The sequence below is a fragment of the Xenopus laevis genome, chromosome 3S (genome assembly GCF_017654675.1).
Source record: "Xenopus laevis strain J_2021 chromosome 3S, Xenopus_laevis_v10.1, whole genome shotgun sequence".
Classification (NCBI taxonomy): Eukaryota; Metazoa; Chordata; class Amphibia; order Anura; family Pipidae; genus Xenopus; species Xenopus laevis.
In genome coordinates, this window is record NC_054376.1 from 31,483,436 (window position 1) to 31,507,775 (window position 24,340).

At 39.6% G+C, this 24,340-nt stretch overlaps 1 protein-coding gene across 1 annotated transcript in view; it reads left to right on the forward strand.

Annotated features, from left to right (window-relative positions):
• Positions 1–4,027: 4,027 nt before the first annotated feature.
• Positions 4,028–24,340, forward strand: part of tgfa.S (transforming growth factor alpha S homeolog) — a 47,869-nt gene continuing 27,556 nt past the window's right edge. The window contains exons 1-2 of the mRNA XM_018255178.2: positions 4,028–4,611; positions 24,072–24,125. Coding sequence (XP_018110667.1) covers positions 4,563–4,611; positions 24,072–24,125 — 103 coding nt within the window. The 5' untranslated portion in view covers positions 4,028–4,562. The remainder of the gene's footprint in view (positions 4,612–24,071; positions 24,126–24,340) is intronic.

The following is a 24,340-nucleotide window of genomic DNA, read 5'->3' on the forward strand; positions in this document are numbered from 1 at the left end:
TGACAGTAATAAAAAAGTAATAAAAACAACAAAGGGGTATATTAATAAAGGTGTGAGTTAACTGAGCACTCAAGAGCAGCACAGATTAACATCAACAAGTAAAATCACACAGTGACCGTGGCATAAATAGATGTTACTGGGCCCCGCAGCAAATTCGTTTTAGAGCCTCCAACATATACAAAGTTTGCCCAGTTTTACCAGTATATGTTGAAATTGCTCTTTATTGAGGGCCCCATGTGGCCCCCCTATACCTACTGCCCCCCTGCAGATGGAGGGTCTGCTTCCTCTGCAGTTACACCCCTGAATAGTTATATAGCTGTAAACACTGACTTGTGTGTAGTGCGGTATTTAATACAGGTCTAAAGGTGGCCATACACAGAGAAATCCACTTGTTTGGCCAAACGAGTGGATCTATCCCCGATATGACCACCTTAAAGGAGAAGTAAACCCCATTTTTTTTTTAAAAAAAAACCTGCATTACATAGACCCCCCTCCCTTCTACACCCCAGCCTAGCTGAAACCCTGGGCAAATGCCCCTAACTTTTTACTTACCCCTAGGTGCAGATTCACTGCATTGGAGTTCACGGGCACCATCTTCTTCTTCGTTCTTCACCAGGTCTTCTTCTGGTGCTTCGGCAATTTTCGTGACTTTCAGCGCCCGAAGACTGCTCCAACTGCACATGCGCCGATACGGAACTTACTTCCCGATAAAGACCAAAGAGAAGCTGAATGCAACAATATAATTGATTTATTTATATGCACGACAGTGACCAAATTTTCCTACCTGTACACTGGCATGTATGGGTGGAATGCCCTTTCCTATACAAAGGATCTGCTTTCTCATTGCTATGGGACACATTAAGTTATCATTTTCGGGGGTAAAATACATGTATCCCATTGGGCAGAGTTCACAATGGTCAAAGCCCACATTGGCCTTGCATTTCTGGATAACTAGCCAAATAAACAGCTCATAAACTGATAGAGTAAGATGTGTATATTTGTATAATTTAGGGAGAATCAATGGAAATATGATTTACTTACAGTCACTAAGCGCAGCAGTATGTGCACAAACGACCACAGAAATGCAGTCATTAAAATGCCATAAAGGGCCACCATCAGGGTGGTACCCAAGTCAAGGGTCCCATGGCTATTGGTGACCCCAAGAAGATGAAAAGTGATGTGATGTGTGGCTTGCGGTTTGGAAGGGTTTGAGAGCTTTGGCATAAAGGATTGTGGTTGGGTTGGATCAGGGGTGTGACCATTTTTTTTCATTGAGGTCCAATTCTACTTGTCATCAGGGACCACCAGAGGGGTCAAGTGACTTATGGCCTATTAACTGGGGCCCCCTGGGGAAAATTCCCTGCTAACTTAAAGGAAAACTGTAACTAGGGTTGCCACCGATTTTGACCAACCACTACGGTTTTCTGTTCGCGTCTCAACTTTCTATTCAGTTTTCAGCCTTATGAAAACCGAACAATAATCTGCCAATATATGAAAACCAATTAAATACCAAGATACTCACCTTGAACCCGGCTTAGTTATTATCAAGTGCAGTTAATTTCTTGTTATTACAAAAACAGAAATAAGCAAATCAATCAAAAATAAGAAAGTTTTTCTAAATTAGCATTGCTGTATTTCGAAGCTTTCTGGATAACTTGATTTCTGTATCACAGATCCAATGCCATTAGTTAAAGGACTAGTCTTACTCATGGGGCAGAATAGATAGAGGTAGGGTTTCCAGCTGTGTGGGTTTCAACTGAACATCTCAGTTTGTCAAAGGGCTGTCCCATTTAAAACATTGTGAAAACTGGACATAATTCCAGCCAGTTGCATATAAGTGATGCAATAACCCTGACCCTGCATCATAACTCCACGACATCATCTCTGATGTCATCATGCCCACCCAAACATCACTGCTCCACCCCCAGTGCTATCTTCCCTGCCCCCTTTTTTCGGGGTTAGCCACTGGCAAAGGTGGTAACCTTAACTGCAACCTGCAAGGTTTGGGACTGCAAAAATATAGCTATCAGGTGCCACGCAATTGTGAGGGGCAAATTTACTAAAGAGCGAAGTGAAAATGAAAGTGAAAATTTGCCAGTGTGAAGTCATTTCGGTACTTCGCCGATTTACTAACGGTCGCTGGCATAACTTCACTAGTGAAGGAGATTGACTCTAATGGTAGTAATCAGTAGTCAATCAGTTCAGTGGTAAAACTCTGCGCTGAGTCGGGGTAAGACAATTAAGTTGCACCGATGAAATAGTGGACCCACTAGTCCGCGTGTAATATAAATTTAAGGCAGGTGCGGTGCGCTAAATCAAAGGAGGTACAGTTCAAGCGTATAGCGTTAAGGTGTTCTTTTCGGCAGTCTATTAGGTTCTTGCCGCGATTCCTGCAATTTAGATCACATATAGTGAAGTACCGTCAGGCACTTATTACCAGAGCCCTGCGGTCGTCTGTACTCATCGGAACGCTGGTTTCGGTATCGCTGAGTGTGTATTCCATTAGTCACACTGAAGTGATTCCAAAAAGGTGTATTCACTGCTCGCAGTCCTTCCAACGTAGCTGGCGGGTCTCCTCAGTGCTTCCGGTGTGCTCCTCGTGGCAGACGCTGCTGTTCAAAACTTCAGATGGCACGGTATTTTTACCGGAACACTTTTGTACACACCCAACGGACGAATGGATGTAACTACGCAAATTCACTAATATGCGGATTTTACTGAACGTTACCTCTTGCGCCAGACTTGCCTTCGCCACCTCAGACCAGGCGAAGTGTAATAGAGTAGATAGGACTTCCTCAAAATTTAGTTGAAAAATGTTCTAAGTCCCAAAAAACGCTGGCGTCTTTTCCTTTTTTCAGTGTGATAGGCTGCAAAAGAGAGTACATTTTTTGGGGGTAACTGGCTTCCCCCCTACATTTCCTAACATATTGCACATAAACTATACACTGGGCACATGTGTAGGGCAATATAACAACTTTATTTTCTTTTATTAAGGTTCCCTGGGCATAGGGCCGCCATCAGAAATCACAGGGCCCCATACGACACCATTTCCTGGGCCCCCTGGGCTGCGCCCACCAAAACCCCACCTACAGGTCCACCCTCCCCACCCCACTGGTCCGCCCCCCACCACACAGTTAAAAAATCTAAAAAAATATTGGTGGCTAGAGTTCCCAAATGTTAATAAAAAATAAAAAGATATTGGTGGTCAGAGCCCCCCATAAAAAAAAAACATTTTTGGTGGCTAGGACCCCACATGAGAAAAAAAATTGGTGGCCAGGGCCCCTTAAACGTCCACGCCTTCCCAAAGTCAGCAGCTCTCAGATTAGCCCGGCTAATCAAGTAAGTGTGGCATGGCTGGGGCCCCCCTTACCCTCAGGGCCCCCTAAACTCTCCCCCCTGTCCCCCCCTGATGGCTGCCCTGCCTGGGCTTGTGTAGTGTAATGTATTTGCTGCAACATATACGTCCATTGAACTTTAACTCCCCACCGTATGCAAATTAGGTAACGCTAGCGCAATTTCGCTTTGCTTGGCGCAGTAACGCTAGCGAAACTTCACCGGCGTTCGTCGCCATGGACGCAACTTCGGATTTTAGTGAATTAGTGTTGTCCTGGCGAATCTACGCCTGGCGAATTGTTGTACTTGAGGGAAGCCGTCGCTGGCGAATTTTCGGAGGTTAGTGAATTTGCCCCTGAGAGTTGAAGTTAACGGATAGTTGTAGATAGTGGTGCCGACTGGACAATTTAGCAGCCAACAGGCCCGGACTGGCAATCTGTGGGTTGTGGCAAATGCCAGAGTGGCTGCTATAAGGTGCCATAGAAAGTCACTATTTAGTGGGCTGGTGGAGGCTGTTTGGGCATCTGTGTACCTGAAATACCAGGGACTATTTTAAATCTCAGTCCAGACCTGGCAGCCAACTATTCTCCATTTTGCCAGGGCAGCACCAGCGTCTCCACAACATGATTCACGTGAAGGGATTGTATGTGGAGAAGTGGGAGGGGCGGAGTAGGCGCTTGGGCTCACAGTGCCAGCCCTCTCACACTCACCTATTGCACTCAGGCCAGGCAGGAGCTTCGGGCTCAGTATCTCTGTCAGGGGGGGAATCAGGGAGATTTACTTATCCTCCGAAGTGCGCCACCCCCCTCGCCGACTTGGTAGGCTCTAGAAAAAGGACAGCGAGCCTGAGTGGGACAGTAAGTGCGCGGCAAGCAGCTGCCAGAGACGCAGCGCGAGTGCTGGAAACTGTGTGCGCTACGGGGGCTGCTCTGAGCTCGCTTGGGACGACGAACACCTGGGAAACTCTTTTACAAAGTTTATTTCCTTCCTCGCCATGGAACTGTATATGAAAATTCATCTTATTTAGGACGCAGCAAACAAGAGGGACACACTCTAAGCCATAACTGCCCCCAACGGAAGAGCACCTGTACCTTTAATAACCCTGGCAGCTTCCAGTGAGTGAGGCGCCCGGAGTGATCCATTGGTGACAGCGCAAGGGGGTGACTATAAACTCCTCAGACTGGGGGGGGGGATCTTACTGTACTTCCAGCGCTGCATCTGCCAGAGACATGAAGATGAATGTGCCCTCCGCAGGGGAAAGCAGGATTCTCTTACTGGGTAGGTTCTTGCGCTCTGGGCTTGTTTAGGATCCTGCTCCTGTCAACCCCCCTCCCACTAACCCTGTGTTATGTGTGTAACTACCTGCTCCTCTCTCCCAGGCCATTACTGATCTACATGCTGCCAAGTGCCTGCCTCAAATAATGCCAGGAGATTCCAGTTCTGGGGCATCCACCCTGTAGTTGTGTTGCTGATGGCACAGTCTGTGATTTGTATTTGCTAAATGTATTGGGAAGGGTATGTACATGTTACAGACAAATGACATCAAAGAGCAAAGTTAGGATCTCCGCAGAGTGAAATACCGCCTCTCTCCATTCATCTCTATGGGACTTTTAAAGGCCTCTTTATCAATCGGTGAACTTTCACTGTCGCCCTTTGATAAATACGCCTTTAAAAATCCCATAGATATGAATGGAGAGAGGCGGTATTTCACTCTGCGGAGATCTCTAACTTCGCTCTTTGATAAAGCTACCCCATTGTACATTATGTTTTTGAGGTGGACAGCATCCCAGAGGCTGTCAGGGAATTGTAAGTCAGTGTCTGGAACGTCTCAGTTTGCATAGCCAGGATCCAGGCAAGTGCCCTATTTTCCTTTGAGCTAAAGAGCTTCCATTCTGTCATCCTGCAAATGAGGCTCACATCCCGTTTAATCTCTCCCCGCTAACAACTATGAGGCTCACATGCCACTTAATCCCTCTTCTCAAGCATTCATATATCCCTGTGATGCATCTGGCGCTGCTGGGTTATTTGAGGCACAGCAGTACACCACATAGACAACGCTACATGGCATCACACCGAGAACATTGGCACAAATGTGACACCTCCACCTTTACACCTAATCTTAGAAAACTCATTCAATTTCCTGACTGCCCTTTATGAGTCAATATAGGGCTAGTTGTATCCCTCAGACAGGGAATAAAATACTATAGATACCGGGACAGTAATGTCTCAATGTCATTCATTCCAACGGGGGTGGAATTTAATCAGCACACATGCTAAGAACCTTTCTGAAACACACTGCAGTCTTAACACACAGAGGAACACCCTTTTTATACTCTTACTGTATATTTTCCATGACATTATAGTGTATGTGTGTATATATCTATCTATGTGTACACACATAGATAGATATATATCTATCTATGTGTGTATATATATATATATGTGTGTATATATATATATATATATATATATATATATATATATATATATATATATATATATATTTAATACAAATACATATAAAGGTGAAGTACACTCCACTACACTCCAGTGTCCAATATTGTAACGTTACTTTATTCCAAACCTCGAAAAAGGCCCCAAGTCAAACATTATGAAATGTATAAAATAAAGCACTTTTAGAGAACTGTGTAAAATAAAGAAATTTAAGAACGCACACAGATTAGGGATGCACCGAATCCAGGATTCGGTTCGGGATTCGGCCTTTTTCAGCAGGATTCGGATTCGGCCGAATCCTTCTGCCTGGCCTGAACCGAATCTGAATCCGGACAGGGAGGGAAATCACGTGATTTTTTGTTACAAAACAAGGTAGTAAAAAATGTTTTCCCCTTCCCAGCCCTAATTTGCATATGCAAATTAGGATTCGGTTCGGTATTTGCCCTAATCCAAAATAGTGGATTCGGTGCATCCCTAACACAGATATTATATATATATATATATGTATTATATACAAAGCGATGAAGGATCAGCACACTCAAGGATGAGAAAGTTCCCCAGGAGGGACCGAAACGTCTGATGTAATGTTGTGTTATAAATAAATACACTTCAATTACAAGAAATCAAGAGTGTGATGATCCTTCATCGCCTTGTGTATATATATATATATATATATATATATATATATATATATATATATATATATATAATTCTCTTAAAATAATTCAGTAACTGTTACTGTATGTGTTCACTGGCTGCTCAGATAATTGAATTGCATTGTGTCACTTTACCCAGTTGTCTACCAAACATTCCATCACCCAACGTACTGTGGGAAAAATGGAGATTGCCTATGCGAACGGCCAGCCTGGGAACAAATGAAAAGAATTTGCTGAACTACTTGGCTTGGCCATTTAGACTTAATTATTTTAATTTTTAAAATTAGTTTAATGACATTACAATTGCCATACTTCATACCTTGCCAGTGTTTAGCTTGATTATTCACCGTAATCAACAGGCGAATGTTGTTCAGTTCATGACCACTAGGAGTGCTGTTCTATAACAGTCTGTAAAGCTGACATACATTGTTGGATCAGCTTGTATGGTTAATGTGTCCAAAAAAAAGATCTTTTCCCAAAATGCTGATTCATAGAGTGACCTCGATTCTAGATGACCTTCTGTTTTTTTGATCTGTGACCATGTGAATGCACAGGCAGAGGACAGATTTGACAAACTCTTTAATTGCTTGCAATATATTTCTGATTAACCCCTTTTAGTTGGCCACATCTGAATGTCCTAGCAGAGAGGCAGCTGGAGATGGTAGTGTCCAAGCTGATATCACCAGCACAAACAAGTACAGGAAGAGATTAATAGTATCGTGCCTAAAAGTTCCTTGAATAGTATTGAGAAAGACCGACTCTTGTGTTTGTGTTTAGTTGCTTTTTAGAAAACAATGCACATCATATGTTCTCCTTTTAATAACGTATCTAGGAATAATTTAGAAATGGTTTATTTTTATTGTTTGAAGTTATAACATACTCATCTTTCTTTAAAATGAGGAGGTTGTACTTTCTTAGCTGACTTCTAAAAATGCAGTTGGTCAGCCAAAATAAATCCAACCATAAAGAGTCCTTTTTGAAATGGGTACCAGTAGAGACACGGGGGCATATTTATCAAAAAATGAAGTTAGTTCACTAGAGTGAAATTCCGCCTCTCTCCATTCAGTTGCATAACATTTTGAAAGGACTAGTGAACTTTCACCCACTGATAAATACTCTTTTAAAAAATCTCATAGAAATGAATGGAGACTGGCGGAATTTCACACTAGCAATGATAAATCTGCCCCATGGTTGTGTGTAGCATACACCGACCAATCCAGATAAATGTGAGGATCCCAACAGAGGTGTCTGGCACATGCCAAGAGGGATATTCTAGCTAAAGTGACCCTGAGCTACAATCCCAAATTTATTTTTATAATTCATGCTTTATAAATAGTAGAAAATTCCTGGAGCATGGCTCAAACACTATTGGGGTCAGAAGGAAAATGTTAATTTTTTGTGTATATTACTTACTAGAGTTAATTTAATCCCACCTTATAGAATATTTTAAGTTTTTCCCATTAAATCCTGGTAGTAGAAGTCCCGTACCTTGTTCTCCAATGGCCACTGAATATAAAATCTTTTAAACAATGATTTGCAGGGCAGCCATCTGGGGGGGGACTGGGGGGAGAGTTGTAGGGGGCCCGAGGGTAAGGGGGGCCCAGCCACTCCACACTTACTTGATTAGCTGCCCCCCTCCATCTTTCTGAGAGCTGCTGATTTCGGGAAGGCATGGACGTTTAAGGGGCCCTGGCCACCAATTTTCTTATAATATGGGGGGGGGGCTGTCCACCAATTTTGGCCACCAATTTTTTTTCTCATGTGGAGTCCTAGCCACCAATATTTTTTAATGGGGAGCCCTGGCCACAAATGTTTTGTGTGGGGGGCCCTGACCACCAATATCTTTTTATTCTTTATTAACATGTGGGAACCCTAGCCACCAATATGTTTTTGTTTTTTTACTGTGTGTTGGGGGCGGACTTGTGGGGTGGGGAGGGCGGACCTGTAGGTGGGGCTTGCGGTGGGCGCAGCCCAGGGGGCCCAGGAAATTTGTCATATACGACCCTGCGATTTCTGATGGCGGTCCTGATGATTTGTATCCAGGGCGTAGACATACTAATGCTTTGCCAGTTTGGTCAGAACAGTTTGAATCAGAAGCCAGTATGTAACCCTCTACAGGCAACATATTAAGATGGGGCTCAGTAATACATCTCTGCTGTTGTGTTGGTGGAAGAGATGGCTAGAACTGTGGTTCCAAAACAGCTGAAGGTTCTTTATCCTTTCGTTAATGTTGGAATGCGCTCAGAGGTGGAACTGTATAAACTGCCGTTCTGTTGCACTGGTAGTTCCCTTGACCCAAAACTGCATTGATGGGGTTTCTGCTGGACTAAAGAAAGGGTAACCAAGCTATTGCTTTCAGTGGCTGTTTTTGTCCCTTTAGATGCTAGATGTTGGCAAAAGTTTTACATTGCGGTCGTCTCTGTCGTAGGGATAGTAAAGTGAGGAAGAGTGGAAAAGAGACATTTTAAGGTGGCCATAGACATAACAATTTCGATCTTTCCTGGAAAAGATCTTTCCAAGAAAGATTGTTTGTTTCAATACACATGTGTAGAGCTGAATCGTCAGATATAAAGGGAGAAACAGTGGCCAATAAAACACTTTTATTCAGTTCATTTAGCTTCATACAGCTCACCAGAAATAAAGACTATTTGCAATTACTTTCTATTTTCTATCTGTGCAAGGCTTAATTTTCACCTTCTAAAGCAGCTCTGGGAGGGGGGGGTCGCCAACTCTTTAACTGTTTTAAATCATTTAAGGTGGCCATAGACGTAACAATTACGATCTTTCATGGAAAAGATCTTTCCAAGAAAGATCGTTCGTTTCAATACACGTGTAGAGCTGAATCGTCAGATATACAGGTAGATATACGGGAAAAAAAAATAGAATTCTTCTATCTGACGATTCAGCACTATCAATGTGCGATGTTTGGGTCCCTTCAAAGGCACCCAATCAAAATTTTCCGTCCAGCCCGATCGACGAGCCAACCGATATCCAAGTCTTAAGGTGGCCATACACGGGCAGATAAAGCTGCCGATATTGGTCGTTTGGACCGATTTGACAGCTTATCTGCCCGTGTATGGGGGCTTCCGACGGGTCTTCCCGATCGATATCTGGCCACGATATCGATCGGGAAGGTTGGATTTTTAACCGACCGTCGGAGCCCCTTGGCGCATCGTAATTCAATCGTTCGGCCGTACGGTCGACTGTTCGAATTACCCCCGATATAGCCATGCTGTTTAGTGGCATATCGGGGAAAGATCCGCTCGTTTGGCGATGTCTTTGAGTCTATGGCCACCTTTATGCCGATATCGGTCGGCTCTTTTTCCACCATACACGCAACGAATATCGGACGAAAATTAGTTTCGTACGATACTATCTGTGCGTCTATGGCCACCTTTAGTTGTTACATTTGTTATCTTTGTCCCTGCTGAGCAGAATCCCTGAGCTACATTAAAGGCAGCTGTTAGAATTATTACAATAGTTGCTAATATTCCACAAATACTGCTGAGAAATGTATCAACTAAATGTAGCAACTTGTAACAGTTCGGATTCTGCTCCTGGATCACTGAGCTGCCAAGACTGAAACACTAGAGCAGGGGTCCCCAACCTTTTTTACTCGTGAGCCACATTTAAATGTAAAAAAGAGTTGGAGAGCAACACAAGCATGAAAATGTCTATGGGGATGTCAAATAAGGGCTGTGATTGGCTGTTTGGTAGCCCCTGTATGGAATGGTAGCCTACAGGAGACTCTGTTTGGAAATACATTTGGTTTTTATACAACCAAAAGCCTGGAATTCAAAAATAAGCATCTGCTTTGAGGCCACTGGGAGCAACATCCAAGGGGTTGGAGAGCGAGATGTTGCTCACGAGCTACTGGTTGGGGATCACTGCACTAGAGACAGGAACATTAAACTTTAAAGTTCAATTTTGGGAAAACGTTAAAAAATAAGAGATGGAAAACAATTGAAAAAAGCCTTTGTTTATGGTGAACAATCTGAAAACAACTGAACTGGAAAAAGTGTTTGGAAGGTGGACAATCCCTTTAAAAGCACCCAATCAAAATTTTCCACCTGGACCAATTGACAAGCCGACCATACACTCACGAATATTGTATGACATTTTTTTTCGTACCATAATATCGGTCAGTGTATGGCCACCTAGACTGGCCCAACTTGGTGGGGGAAAGATTTCAAATTTTAAACATTGGGAATTTATTTTGCTCTGTTGTGTTGCTTGAGTACAGAGTAATGTAGAACATCAGGGGCACGACCAGTCCAAACTATGCATTGGTTATGGGCAAGCTCGTTCTACTACATTGTGGGATGGTTTTCAGGAGAAACTTGGGTTAACCTGAGGGGTTGATGAAGGGTAGGAGATAGCTGCTGAGACGCCACCAAAGTTGATTGGCCAGAATGGAAAGCCTAGCTTATCAATGAACTAATTATATACTTGTGGGGCATTGCACGGTCTGAATTTGAGAAATTATCTGCTTGTGAGTATATGGCACAGGTTAAATAGTGGATAACAGATAACACATTAATGTTCTACAGAGCTTATCTGCTATCTGCTGTGTAACCTGAGCCTTTTCTCATTTGAATGGCTGCCCCTATTGCTACACAGCAGCTTATTTATATAAACAATAGTAGTGTTTCTGAAGCAAACACAGCAGTTTAACCCGTGCAGGGCAACAATGCATTATTTTTATTACTTCAAAAAAATTTTACTTTTTGGCATTCCTGTTCCTTTAAATTTGACTAGTGGTGGGGTGAGCCAGTGAAACAGTATGAGAAAACTGGGTATTTTGGAAGCCACATTGCTTTTCTTAAATACTGTATAATTAATTGTATTTTTGCTTTCATGCGTTATCAATTACAGATATAAAATATCTTTAATATACAGAACCCTAATCATTTTTAAAGGATCCTAGTTTCTGTGCAACACCAGCCAAGTTCTCACAGGGCTTTCAGCCATTTATTAGCCAGTGTTCATTGGGATAGAATGCTGGGATAACAATAACTAAATATTCTTGATCCCTTTCCTGTGACTCAGATTAAGGAAGATGACACAAGAGGTGCGGCTCTATCTCATGTTTGTTTTTTAATTTAATGATATTAAAACCATGCAGTCAACAGATTAACCCCAGTTTTGCTGCCACGGAGTTACCATCATCCATTGAGAGAACTCGATGGAGGTATTTAAGCCTTTGATCAGAATATAGTCCCTTTAATATCTCATCTGTCGCTTGGTTAGGAATCTATACTTTAACAGTGGAATTCAAGCTCCTTTTGAGAAAGAAAGGGTTAAAGATTTAATTGCCTCTCATTTACAGTGTGGTTTGATACAGTAACTTTCCCACACACACCAGGGCCACATGGAGAATTACCGGTTTCCATGCAGACAAATTGGGCTACGCATTCTTTATTTTAAACTGAATTTTAAGTACAGTATTAAAGTGACCTCGGTAGATTACGATATTTTAGGACCGACGCATTAAAAAAAAATCAAAAGTGAAAGGTAGACCTGCTTGACATCAACTTGTCAGGATTGTCACATTCCACGTGGGTGTTATGTAAAGATGAAATTCAAGATGTGGTGTCTGTGCAATAGCATCACCCTCCTCCATTTTGATGGATGTCGTTTTGGAAGTGGCCATTTTGATTTTTAGCATGGCTTTGGATGTTTTGGAGGTCTCAGTGGCCCCAAGAATGATATTTAAATTGAGTAATTACCGATTAATTTTTCATTGGATTGACTGAGCGATCCACTGACCCTTGCCTGTTGTGTTTGTCCAAAACAACCGGTGTGCCCAAGCAAAATGCAGGAATGAATTGTTTTGATTGGTCTTTATATTTGATTCTCAGGGCATCTGCTTGTGAATATGGTAACTGGCTGGCCCAGTGGCCCTGCATGTTAGCACCAGTGAGTGAATTTATGATTAAGGTAAATCTATACCCCTAAACAATAAAGGTCTCTATAAAATTAAATTGCATAAAACAGCTCATATATAATACCCTGCTTCATCTAAAAAAAAAAAAAATTGATAAAAATATACTTTTTACATAGTATGTGCCATTGGGTAATTTTAAATAGAAAATTGCCATTTTAAAAACTTAGGGTCATCCCCTTGGACCATACAATTCACGGTGCTCAAAAACAAACCAAGGGCACACATACATGTTAGGTCACCTGGGCCAATTAACAGAAAAAGTCTTGTCTTTTGCTTCCACACTTCTTCCTGTTAGAGTAAGAGCTGCAGTATTTCTGGTCAGGTGATCTCTGAGGCAGCACACAGACCATCAAAAAATAGGTGCCCAAGGTAAAAGAAGTAAAAGGTAATATTAACTGATATCCATACTCCATCTTGGTAAGATTATTTTATAGGCCATTTAATATGATATAGCTTTTTTTTTATAGACTACCAGTTGGTTAAAGGGGTTGTTCATCTTAAAGTTAAATTAACTTTTAGTATGATGCAGAGAGTGATATTCTGAGACAATTTGCAATTGGTTTCCATTTTTTATTATTTGGGGTTTTTGAATTATGTAGTTTTTTATTCAGCGGCTCTCCAGTTTGCAATTTCAGCAGTCTGGTTTGCTAAGGTCCAAATTACCCTAGTAACCATGCGTTGAGTTTAATAACAGACTGGAATTTGAATAGGAGAGGCCTGAATAGAAAGATGAGTAATAAAAAGTAGAAATAACAATACATTTGTAGCCTTGCATACCATTTGTTTTATTGATGGGGTCAGTGGCCCCCATGTGAAAGCTGGAAAAAGTCAGAAGAACAAAGCAAATAATTCAAACACCATAAAAAATAAATAATGAAGACCAATTGAAAAGTTGCTTAGAATTGTCAGTTATATAACATACTAAAAGTTAACTTAAAGGTGAACCACCCCTTTAAGTATTCATTCTGGGGGTTTTGTTGTACCTTTAAATTTGGACCACTAGATGAAACTGACTGTCATCAATAGATCATGTACTTTTTGGAATCATCTGTTTAAAGGGGTGGTTCACCTTTGAGTAATGTTAGTTTTAGGGATGCACCGAATCCACTATTTTGGACTCGGCTGAACCCCTGAATCCTTCTCGAAAGATTCGGCTGAATACAGAACAGAATTCTAATTTGCATATGCAACTTAGGGGTGGGAAGGGGAATATATTTTTTACTTCCTTGTTTTGTGACAAAAATTCACGCAAGTTCCCTCTCGCCCCTAATTTGCATATGCAAATTAGGACTCAGATTTGGTTCGGTGGGGCAGAAGGATTCGTCCCAAATCCTGCCCGCAAAAATGATGCCCATAGACTCCAATGGGTGAAAAAAGTTGTTGTGCGACTAAAAAAAATTGACGCCCATAGACTTCAGTGCATTATGCAAATTTGTTACGTTTCGTGAATTTTTGGTGGAGCGAAATGGGTCATTTTCACCCATTGCTATTAGTTATGCCTAATGGTCATACCTCAGATAGGTAGAAAATAAATTCCTATAAATGGGTTTTTTACTAGATAGGAAGTACATATGTCTCATTGCCATGCTGCTGTATCCCTGCATTCCCTTATGAGCAGGAGCTGCATTTTTCATGTGGCTCTCCTTTCTCACAGGCGTGTGGCTGGGCAGGGAGGGGGACAAGACGTATGGACAACTCCTCACTTTGGGAATGGGAGCAGTAGGCGTATGAGCCGCCCTGAGTCACAGGGGTTGTAGTGTCTGCATTCCACCTCCAGGCTCCACACCTCAAAGTACATCCACAATAATAACAGCTCATAATGTGGAGGTGTTATCAGTGATGCTGTGAACTGTAACCCTTTCACTAGCTACTGGGCCAAGCTATGTAATATGCAGTCAAACAATGTATGGGCTCTTGCTGTGTATCCCTTAAAGGGGTTGTTCACCTTCCAAACACTTTTTTCAATTTAGTTGTTTTTAGATTGTTCCCTAGAAATAATGACTTTTTCCAATTACTTTCAATTATTTATTTTTTAAGTTTTTTCCAAAATCTAAGTTTAAAGTTGAATGTTCCTGTCTCTGGTGTTTGAGTCTGACAGCTCAGTAATTCAGGTGCAGATTCTGAACTGTTACAATTTTGCAACATTTAGTTGATACATTTCTCAGCAGCATCTCTGGAGTATTAGCAACAATTGTATCAATTCTAACAGCTGCCTGTAATGAAACCCAGAGATTCTGCTCAGCAGGGACAAAGATAAGAAATGTATCAACTAAATGTATCAATTTAGAACAGTTTACAGGATCGGCGACCCCCCCTCCCAGAGCTGCTTCAGAAGGAGAGAAATTACACTTTATACTTCAATATTAGAAAAACCGTGACACATAGAAAATAGAAAGTCATTGGAAAAAGTCGTTATTTCTGGTGATCTATCTGATAACAACTAGTTGTTTGAAGGTGAACAACCCCTTTAACAGAGCTTAGTAGTGCAGACCCTACTACAACCCTTCAGGCAAGTTAATGGGCTTTGTAGTAAACTGAATCATTTTTAGTTTCCTATACTTCATATGTGCACACTGCAAGGGCTCCTCACAAGAACAAATGAAAATGGCGAGTGATTTTATTCACTAGGGGTACATAACAAATTGGCAATTCCCCCTTGGCATTATTGACTTCATGAAGAACTGATTATAACTCATGATATTACTAAGCACTGCATAAGCATGTGTTCTGAACAGTGATGGGCAAATTTTTCCGGTTTCACTTCGATGAAAAACTGACTTATTTCCAGCGAAATTCGTGAAACAGCGGGAAGACCTTAGAAACTCGAACTTTGACTCCTGCGGCAATTCTTGACAACGTTGACGCGTGCGTTAATTTAGACGCCCACGTTAAAGTTAATGGGCATCCGAATACTTTTTGATGCGAGCATCAGCGAATCCGCAGCAGTTTCGCAAATTTATTCACCGCCGGCGAAACGTGGAAATTCGTCACAAATTTGCACCTGGCGAATTTATTCGCCCATCACTAGTTCTGAATGTTATTCATGGCATGGGTTTTTATAATATTATAACAGCTGCACAATTTTTTTCTTCTTATTGGGGTTGTTCACCTTCCAAACACTTTGGGGCACATTTACCTAGGGTCGAATATCGAGGGTTAATTAACCCTAGATATTCGACTGTCGACTTAGATATTCGAATATCGAAGGATTTACCGATATTCCTATGATCGAACGAATAATCGAACAATTCAAAGGATTTTAATCCATCGATCGAAGCATATTCCTTAGATCAGAAAATTGTTAGGAAGCCTATGGGGACCTTCCCCATAGGCTAACATTGGCCTCGGTAGGTTTTAGGTGGCGAACTAGGGGGTCGAAGAATTTTTTAAAGAGACAGTACTTCGACTATCGAATGGTCGAATAGTCAAACGATTTTTAGTTCGAATCGTTCGATTCGAAAGTCGTAGTCGAAGGTCGAAGTAGCCCATTCGATGGTCGAAGTAGCCATATTCGAAATTCAAACTATTTTTCCTCTATTCCTTCACTCGAACTAAGTAAATGGGCCCCTTTCACTTGAGTTGTTTTCAGATTGCAATGCTTTCCAATTTTAATGGTCCTGTTACAATTTGCTACATTTAGTTGATACATTTCTCAGCAGTATCTGTGGAATATTAGCAACTATTGTATCAATTCTAACAGCTGCCTTTAATGAACCTCAGGGATTCTACTCAGCAGGGACAAAGATAAGAAAGGTATCAACTGAATGTATCAATTTAGAACAGTTACAGGGTTGACGACCCCCCCCCCCCCGCTTTAGAAAGACAAAAGAAGGACATTAAAAGGTGAAACTTCAGTATTAGAAAAACAGTCACAAATAGAAAGTCTTTATGTCTGTTGAACAATCTGAAACCAAATGAAAAAAAAGTGTTTGAAGGTGAACAACCCCATTAACACGATTTTATGTTTATTAAATTGACTGTCCTTGTCACCAACAGCCTTGAACATCATGTTAAGGCTTCTGATTGAAATAAATAATTCAGAGTTTATCTTATTGGATCTAGAATTAGATGCAGTTAATCTCCTGGATTTTAGATTGCATTCAGCTTCAACAAATTGCTATTTTTAGGGTGGTGAGCATTTCTTATTGGATTACTCTTATTTTACACCCGTATTAATTTTTGGACTGACCCATTCAATATCAATCCTTTATAATGAATTCTCTCTTTGTTTTTAACCTGTAAAGAGCTGAAGTAACAATAAATGAAACCACCCTGTCAGCGAATTTCAAAGAATATCTTTTAATATCAAAATATATCTGTCTAGGGATGCACCAAATACAGGTACAGTTTGGGATTAAGCCAAATCCTACCACTTATTTGCAGGATTCGGCCTCTGGATGATTGAACAAGACCATTTTTTTTTTGCAATCAATGCAGCTTTAAAAAAATCCTTCTTAAATGATTGTGCAAATTAGGAATTCCAATTCAGTTCAGGATTCAGCTCAATCTTTTGTGAAGGAAATGGCCATATGCAAAAACAACTAAAGCATCCAGCCATGTCTGAAAAAGGGATATCTCTTAATCAAATTCATGTTTATCAACTAAGAAACAGTGTTTTAGATGTTTTACTGGCTAACATCATCTGCATAGTTCTCATTTCCCATATACCAGGGCTGATTGATATATGGGAATCAGTCAAACAATTCCCACCTTCATCCATGGAATTTCAACCAAGGTGGTGGAATGTTATACAACAAACTTTTTAGAAATCCAGTTCATATGGAATATGCATATTTTAATCACTTCCTAAAACAGACTGTTTTTTAGATTTAAGAGACCAACTTTACCCAGAAACCTTACCTGATTCTTCTCCAGGTTTTCTAAATCCAGGCTTCTTACCCTAAAAATGTCTAAGGCAGCCTTTAAGAAGTAATGCCCCAGCTTTGTAGTGTAGACTGTCATAATAACGATTGTTTTTGTAAGACAATTGGAAGGTCAATCTTACATGAAAAATAATATATATATATATATATATATATATATATATCCTTAGTGGACACTAAATCTACTTTTTTTGGAATTCAGAGAATCCCAAATCTTTTTCAAAGAATTCAGCCGAACCAAATCTGAGCCCACATTTGCATATGCAAATTAGGGTTTTGCACAATAAAAATTGTCACATGCTGGAGATTTTTGCCTTTTTTATGGTTCGTTTTCAGTTCTGCTTCTCCAATTCTGCTGAATCCCGAACCGAATCCTGACTTCGGTATATCCTACTCTTTAGTAGGCTTTGCTTTCATTTTTATTTTCTATAAATATTCAGTAAAACATATGGCTTTTTATCAAACTATGTACTGTATATTATGTGAATTGTCAGCCACAGATGCATCAAAAAGTCCATCAGCTGCCACAGTACAGGTATGGGACCTGTTTTCCAGAATGCTTGGGACCTGGGGTCTTCTGGATAACAGATCTGTCTGTAAATTGGATCTTTATACCTTAAAGGGGATGTAAAGGCAAACAAATAAAATGCCGATTCTATAATGAAAAAGTAATCTCCAATCTCCAATGTACTTTAATTAAAAAATACGTACAGTTTTTATAACAAACCTGACTGTATGCAGTGAAATTCGCCCTTCATTTTACTTGTTCTGACTGCTACAGATTAGAAACCTCAGACAGTCCTAACTAACTGCTCTGCAGAGAAAAAATCATACTTTCAAACAGCAGAACTCGAGCAGCTTTGTTTGTTTCTCCGTAGAGCATCTGGCGACCATGTAGAGATTTGTATACGCAGACCTGCATATTCTGATTATTAATCAGTCTTGCTGTATCAGCTTCTATGGCAGATATTATTTGACTTGTGTTGTTTCAATAATTTATGACGATCCCTAAGCCTAACCTCCCAACTGAGGTCCAGATCACAGTGAGCATGTGCATGGTCTTGGTCTTGCAAAGATGTTCAAGATGGTGACCCCTTGTGGCCAACTTTGAAAACATAAATCATTTTTTAATTAGGCTTCTGGTGCAGTAAGTTCATGTTTATGTTTAGTATACAAAATACAGCATTTCTAGCATTATTCTATTTTAGACTTTAGTTCCCCTTTAAGTCTACTACACCATCATGGAAATATTAAATTAACCCAATAGGCTGATTTTGCTTCCAATAAGGATTTATTATATCCTAGTTTGGATCAAGTGCAAGGTACTGTTTTATTATTACAGAGAAAAATGAAATCATTTTTAAAAATTTGGATTATTTGGATAAAATGGAGTCTATGGGAAATCGCCATTCCGTTATTTGGAACTTTCTGCTTAATAAGTTTCCGGGTAACGGATCCCATACCTGTACTGTGAAAAATGGTAAGAAAATATATTAAGCAATAACCTCTGAGGAACAAACGTAACCCTATTTTACCCATAAAGAAAAGCAAGCAAAACATTTATTAGGACACTACATTCTACAAGTGACGTGGTTAGTGAGAAAGGACAGCTCATTTGATGAGGGAATATAACTGAGTTTGTAAAGAGCCAGGACCCCAATGCCCAAGGCCACCAGGAACTAGTGCAGGGATAAATTGATGTCCAGCCATAATTCTTAAAGTTTTCTTAATGGTGAGCCATAGTCAACCTCAAGTTGGTCCATAAAATAGATCTTTCCATAAATAATTCAAATGATAGAAACCATGATCTTGCAACCATCTATCCATTTTCCTTCCATTCCCTGGTTTGTCTTCAGACTGCTAGTAATTTGGTACTATACTAAATCATTTCAAAGACTTCCATAACAAACCTGATCTGCTGCTTCAGCTTTTATATACATAGCAGATCAGAGCCTTCTTCCTCTTCTTGCTTGGTTTGGCCAGCACTCTTAATGCAATTAGGCAAAGGTGATATAATGGAAGATTGCCAAATGAAATTCAGTCTTTATTCACATAATAGAGAATAGTGGAAACAGTGGCCTATCTAGGTGGCATAATCCCTGCTTTCTCTGCCAGTTTCTAGTTGTATATGGTAAATCCCATATTTATGTTAAACACTTAATTGTGAATGTAATGAGGTTGATAATCAATAGGAATACGAGAAGTGAATTTTATGCTTATTTGTTTTTTAAATTTTGCACTATATCATGCGTTGGCTTTTTTTCAGTCAGAAAAGTCAGAATCTGTCTTGTTTTCCTCCCAGTCCAATTCTATAATCTTTTTGTATTCTTTATGAAATCGAAAAAAATCACAAACCAAGTTTATTTGTGAATTCTACTCAAGTATCTGCAATGCTTCCTCTGATTATACTTGAGTATTTGCCTGTTTGTATGTTCCATCACATTGGCATCTGTTTTGACTTGAGGGGCAGATTTATCAAGGGTCGAATTTCGAGTTGATGGAAGTTATTTTAAACTCCCATCAACTCGAAGTTTTCTAACTTTGGGTCAATAGGCTGTATTCTCTAATAAAATTCGGATTGTATTCGATAATTTTTTCCCAAAAAAAAACATTGATTTTTTAAAGTCCACCAAATGACTCCAAATTGGTTCTAGGAGGTTGCCCATAGGCTAAAACAGCAATTTGGCAGGTTTTAAATGGGAATAGTCAGTCGAATTTTTAAACAGACAGTACATGATCAATTTAGAAATTCGAATTTTTTAATTTTTTTCAAATTTGATTAGAAATTTGGACTGTACACTAAAATTACCTTGAAATTTGGATTTAAAAGTTAGATTTTTCAATTCGACCTTCGATAAATCTGCCCCTCACTGTTGTATAGTGATGCACCTAATTCGCAATTTTAGAATTCAGCAACATAACAAATCAGAAACGTAATTAGGAATTGCAAATTACACCCCACCCCCACTCCAAAAAAATGGGACCTGTTATCCAGAATTCTTGGGACCTGTGGTGTTCCAGATAATGGATCTTAATGTAATTTGGATCTTATACCTTAAAGGAAAACTTCACCTCCAAAATGAATATTTAATCAACAGATAGTTTATATCATATTAAGTGGCATATTAAAGAATCTTACCAGACTGGAATATATATTTAAGTAAAAATTGCCCTTTTTCATCTCTTGAATTGGACCACCATTTTGTGATGGTCTGTGTGCTGCCTCAGAGATCACCTGACCAGAAATTCTGCAGCTCTTACTGTAACAGGAAGAAGTGTGGAAGCAAAAGACCGAACTCTGGCTGTTAATTGGCTCAGGTGACCTAATATGTAGGGTTTGTTTGGGTTGTTTGTGTGCACCGTGAATCCTACAATCTACCAATTTTCCATTCCGGATTACCCAATGGCATATACTATTGAAAATGCATATTATTATGAAACTGGTTTATTTACACGAAGCAGGGTTTTACACATGAACTTTTTGTAGAGACTTACATTGTTTGGGGGTATAGTTTTCCTTTAAATCTACTAGAAAACCATGTAAACATTAAATAAACCCAGTAGGCTGGTTTTATTACCAATAAGGATTATGTTTAGTTTGGATGAAGTACAATGTACAGTTTTATTATTACAAAGAAAAAGGAAATCATTTGTAAACATTTGGATTATTTGATTGTAATGGAGTCTATGGGAGACGGCCTTCCATAATGCGAAACTTTCATACCTATATTACTAATATACTGTATCTGTGGGGGAAATATTTTTGCTTTTGCTTTACTTTGGTCAATCACCATCACCAAATGACAATCTTTTATTTTGCTAAATGTTTAGCAAATGTTTGTGTGATGCTTTCATCAGTCTTTTATACTGGTGCACATTTTTGGTTCCAATTACACACAAAGAAATTGCAAAGGTATATTATCATTACTACATATATTATCAAAATTTCACTTAAGAAACACAAAACACTTATTCTGCCCCAGCTTTAGCTCTTAGGTAAGGCAGAAATAGTTACGCCATGGGTAGTGGGTAGCAGATTTTGGTTTTCCCGTTAATGCAGTTGATAGCGTGAGGGTTAAAGCAATCATGAAATTAAAGGCAGATGTAACTGCTCGCTGGGATTTTCTCCACCTCCAGGGGAAACATTAAAACCGATTTCCTGGAACATGATCAGACTGATGCTCTTGTATGTCTGCTTCTTAAAAATAATGAAAACTAGAATTATGGATTCTAATTGATTCTGAGAGCAATCGGATAGGCTTTTAATAGACATCACCATTTTGACATTCTTCTGCCATGCATAATGAGATTATGAAAATGAACTGAATATTAATTCATATGCTGAAGCATTTGCAGGGTTTGAGGTCTCACTGTCTGGCCCATTTTTTTTTAGATGCCACAAAGTCAGGTTTCTTCAGTGCTGGAGTTTTGTCTAAATACAACTTTCAAGGGTTTTCATTTTCGTTTTTCATGCATTCCAATGAAATGAAGCAAATCAAAACTGTGCCACTGGGTTACAATCTGACTTCCATCCTGAGGAATACATGCAAAACATAAGCTGGTCATAGATGTAAAGATTAGGCATGGGTGAATTTTTTCGCCTTGTTTCGCCGTGGAAATGACGCCCATAGACTTGTATGGTGCCATGCGACAAAAAAAAAAAAAAAGACGTGCATCAAAAATTTTTGACGCCCATCGGCATCGACATTTTGCCAGCGGCGAATTTTTAATGAAACTGGTCAATTCGCCCATCCCTAGTAAAGATATAGGGACTCATTTATAAGAACTCGACAAATTTGCTTATAGGCAGTAGCCCATATTTATGAACTGGCTTTCTTCAGACATCCAGAGGTAAAACAATAAATGCAAATATTTGATTGGTTGTCATGGATTATTACCTACAGGCAAATTTTCCCGGTGTTGATAAATGACGCCCAGTGTCTTCAAATGCAATGTTTCATACAATAATGACCTCTTCTGTGATCAGTCTGGTTTGAAAATCATGGTCCTTAATCCATACAATAATATCTGTACATATACGTCGAATCTTATGATAGCAATAGTAATAATATATTTACAGATGGTAACATCTGCCTTGGCCTGCACGGCCTGAATAGCAACAGAGATTTTGACAGAACAATAATATTTGCAAGACTTTTTCTATACACCAGCAATTGCTTTAGAACAATGTCTATACCTGTATGGCCAGCTAAAAACATGAAATATGATTCCCTTTGGAAAGAATTCCTGAGCTTCTTTTCTTTTTCATTACTATTTAATAACTGCAGTAGGTTCTCTTTATATGAAAGGGAATCTAAACCCTAAATATTGTAAGTCTATATAAAAATATAGGGGAACTCCAGCTTCCAAACCAATTTGTGATAAAGAGGCCCACATAACACAGAAACCCCTAATATACCCATCACAGTTACCTATTTCTTCAAAAAGTATGAACAAATGCCATTTTCTATGCTGAAATCCAGCTGTTGATGTATATTGCAAAGTTGCCTGAAATTAGGTTTACTTTTAAAAAAGCTTACGTTATGTTTTTATGGCATTTCCCTTTAAAGGCAGCTGTTAGTATTGATAACATAGTTGCTAATATTCCACAGATGCTGCTGAGAAATGTATCAACAAATGTAACAAATTGTTTAGTTTAGAATTGCATGCCTGAATCACTAAGCTGCCAGACTGAGACAGGAATATTAGCTTTTAAACTTCAATTTTGGAAAAACAGTAACAGTAACATTAACTTCGAGTCAAGGATTCGAAGGTAAAAAGCTTCGAATTTCGAAGTTTTTTTGGGCTACTTCGACCATCGAATGGGCTACTTCGACCTTCGACTACGACTATCGAAGGATTCGAAGTAAAAATCGTTCGACCATTCGATAGTCGAAGTACTGTCTCTTTAAAAAAAAAATCGACCCCCTAGTTCGGCAGCTAAAAGCTACCGAAGTTAATGTTAGCCTATGGGGAAGGTCCCCATAGGCTTTCCTAAGTTTTTTTGATCGAAGGATATTCCTTCGATCGTTGGATTTAAATCCTTCGAATCGTTCGATTAGAAGGATTTAATCGTTCGATCGAAGGAATAATCCTTCGATCGTACAATCGTACTATCTGCGCTAAATCCTTCGACTTCGATATTCGAAGTCGAAGGATTTTAGTTCCTAGTCGAATATCGAGGGTTAATTAACCCTCGATATTCGACTCTTGATGAATCGGCCCCTTAAAATAATAATTAAAAAGTAAACCAATTTCTGGTGGCAATCTGAAAACAACTTCACTGAAAAAAGTTGTTGGAAGGTAAACAATCCCCTTAATAAATATAAATGAAAAAGATAAATATAAATACATTACATTTTTAAAGTTTAGTTTAAATACTAGGGATGCACCGAATCCAGGATTCGGTTTGGGATTCAGCCAGGATTCGACCTTTTTCAGCAGGATTCGGATTCGGCTGAATCCTTCTGCCCAGCAGAACCGAATCTGAATCTTAATTTGCATATGCATATGAGCGGGGAGGGAAATCGCATGACTTTTTGTCACAAAACAAGGAAGTAAAAATGTTTTCCCTTTCCCACTCCTAATTTGCATATGCATATAATATGCATATGCAAATTAGGATCCGGTTCAGTATTCGGCACAATCTTTCACAAAGATTCGCTCATCCCTAGAAATAATGTATATGTGAGCTTAGCAGGAAATTCTGAAATTAAGATATATTCACTGATAAATGTGTGTAAATACTGTGTGTGTATTTCCTGTCTTAATCTATGAATGTTTGTGTTTCTCGTTTAGGATTTCTGTTAGCTGCTTGCCAAGCTCTGGAGAACACAACCAGCCAGCTCAGTGGTGAGTAATACCTTGTGGCCCCGTGCAATAACAGAGACACAGCAGTGTATCATCCCCATGGGATGCTGGGAGAGCTTTTGCATTCTTGGAATCATGTCCTCCCCTTGCCCATCCTGTTTTTGCACATTAAAATTAAATTCTTAACAACTAGAACATTTTGAGCATGCATATACCTTTCTCTTGGGTGTTTGCCATTGCTGTGTTCAAAAACCATT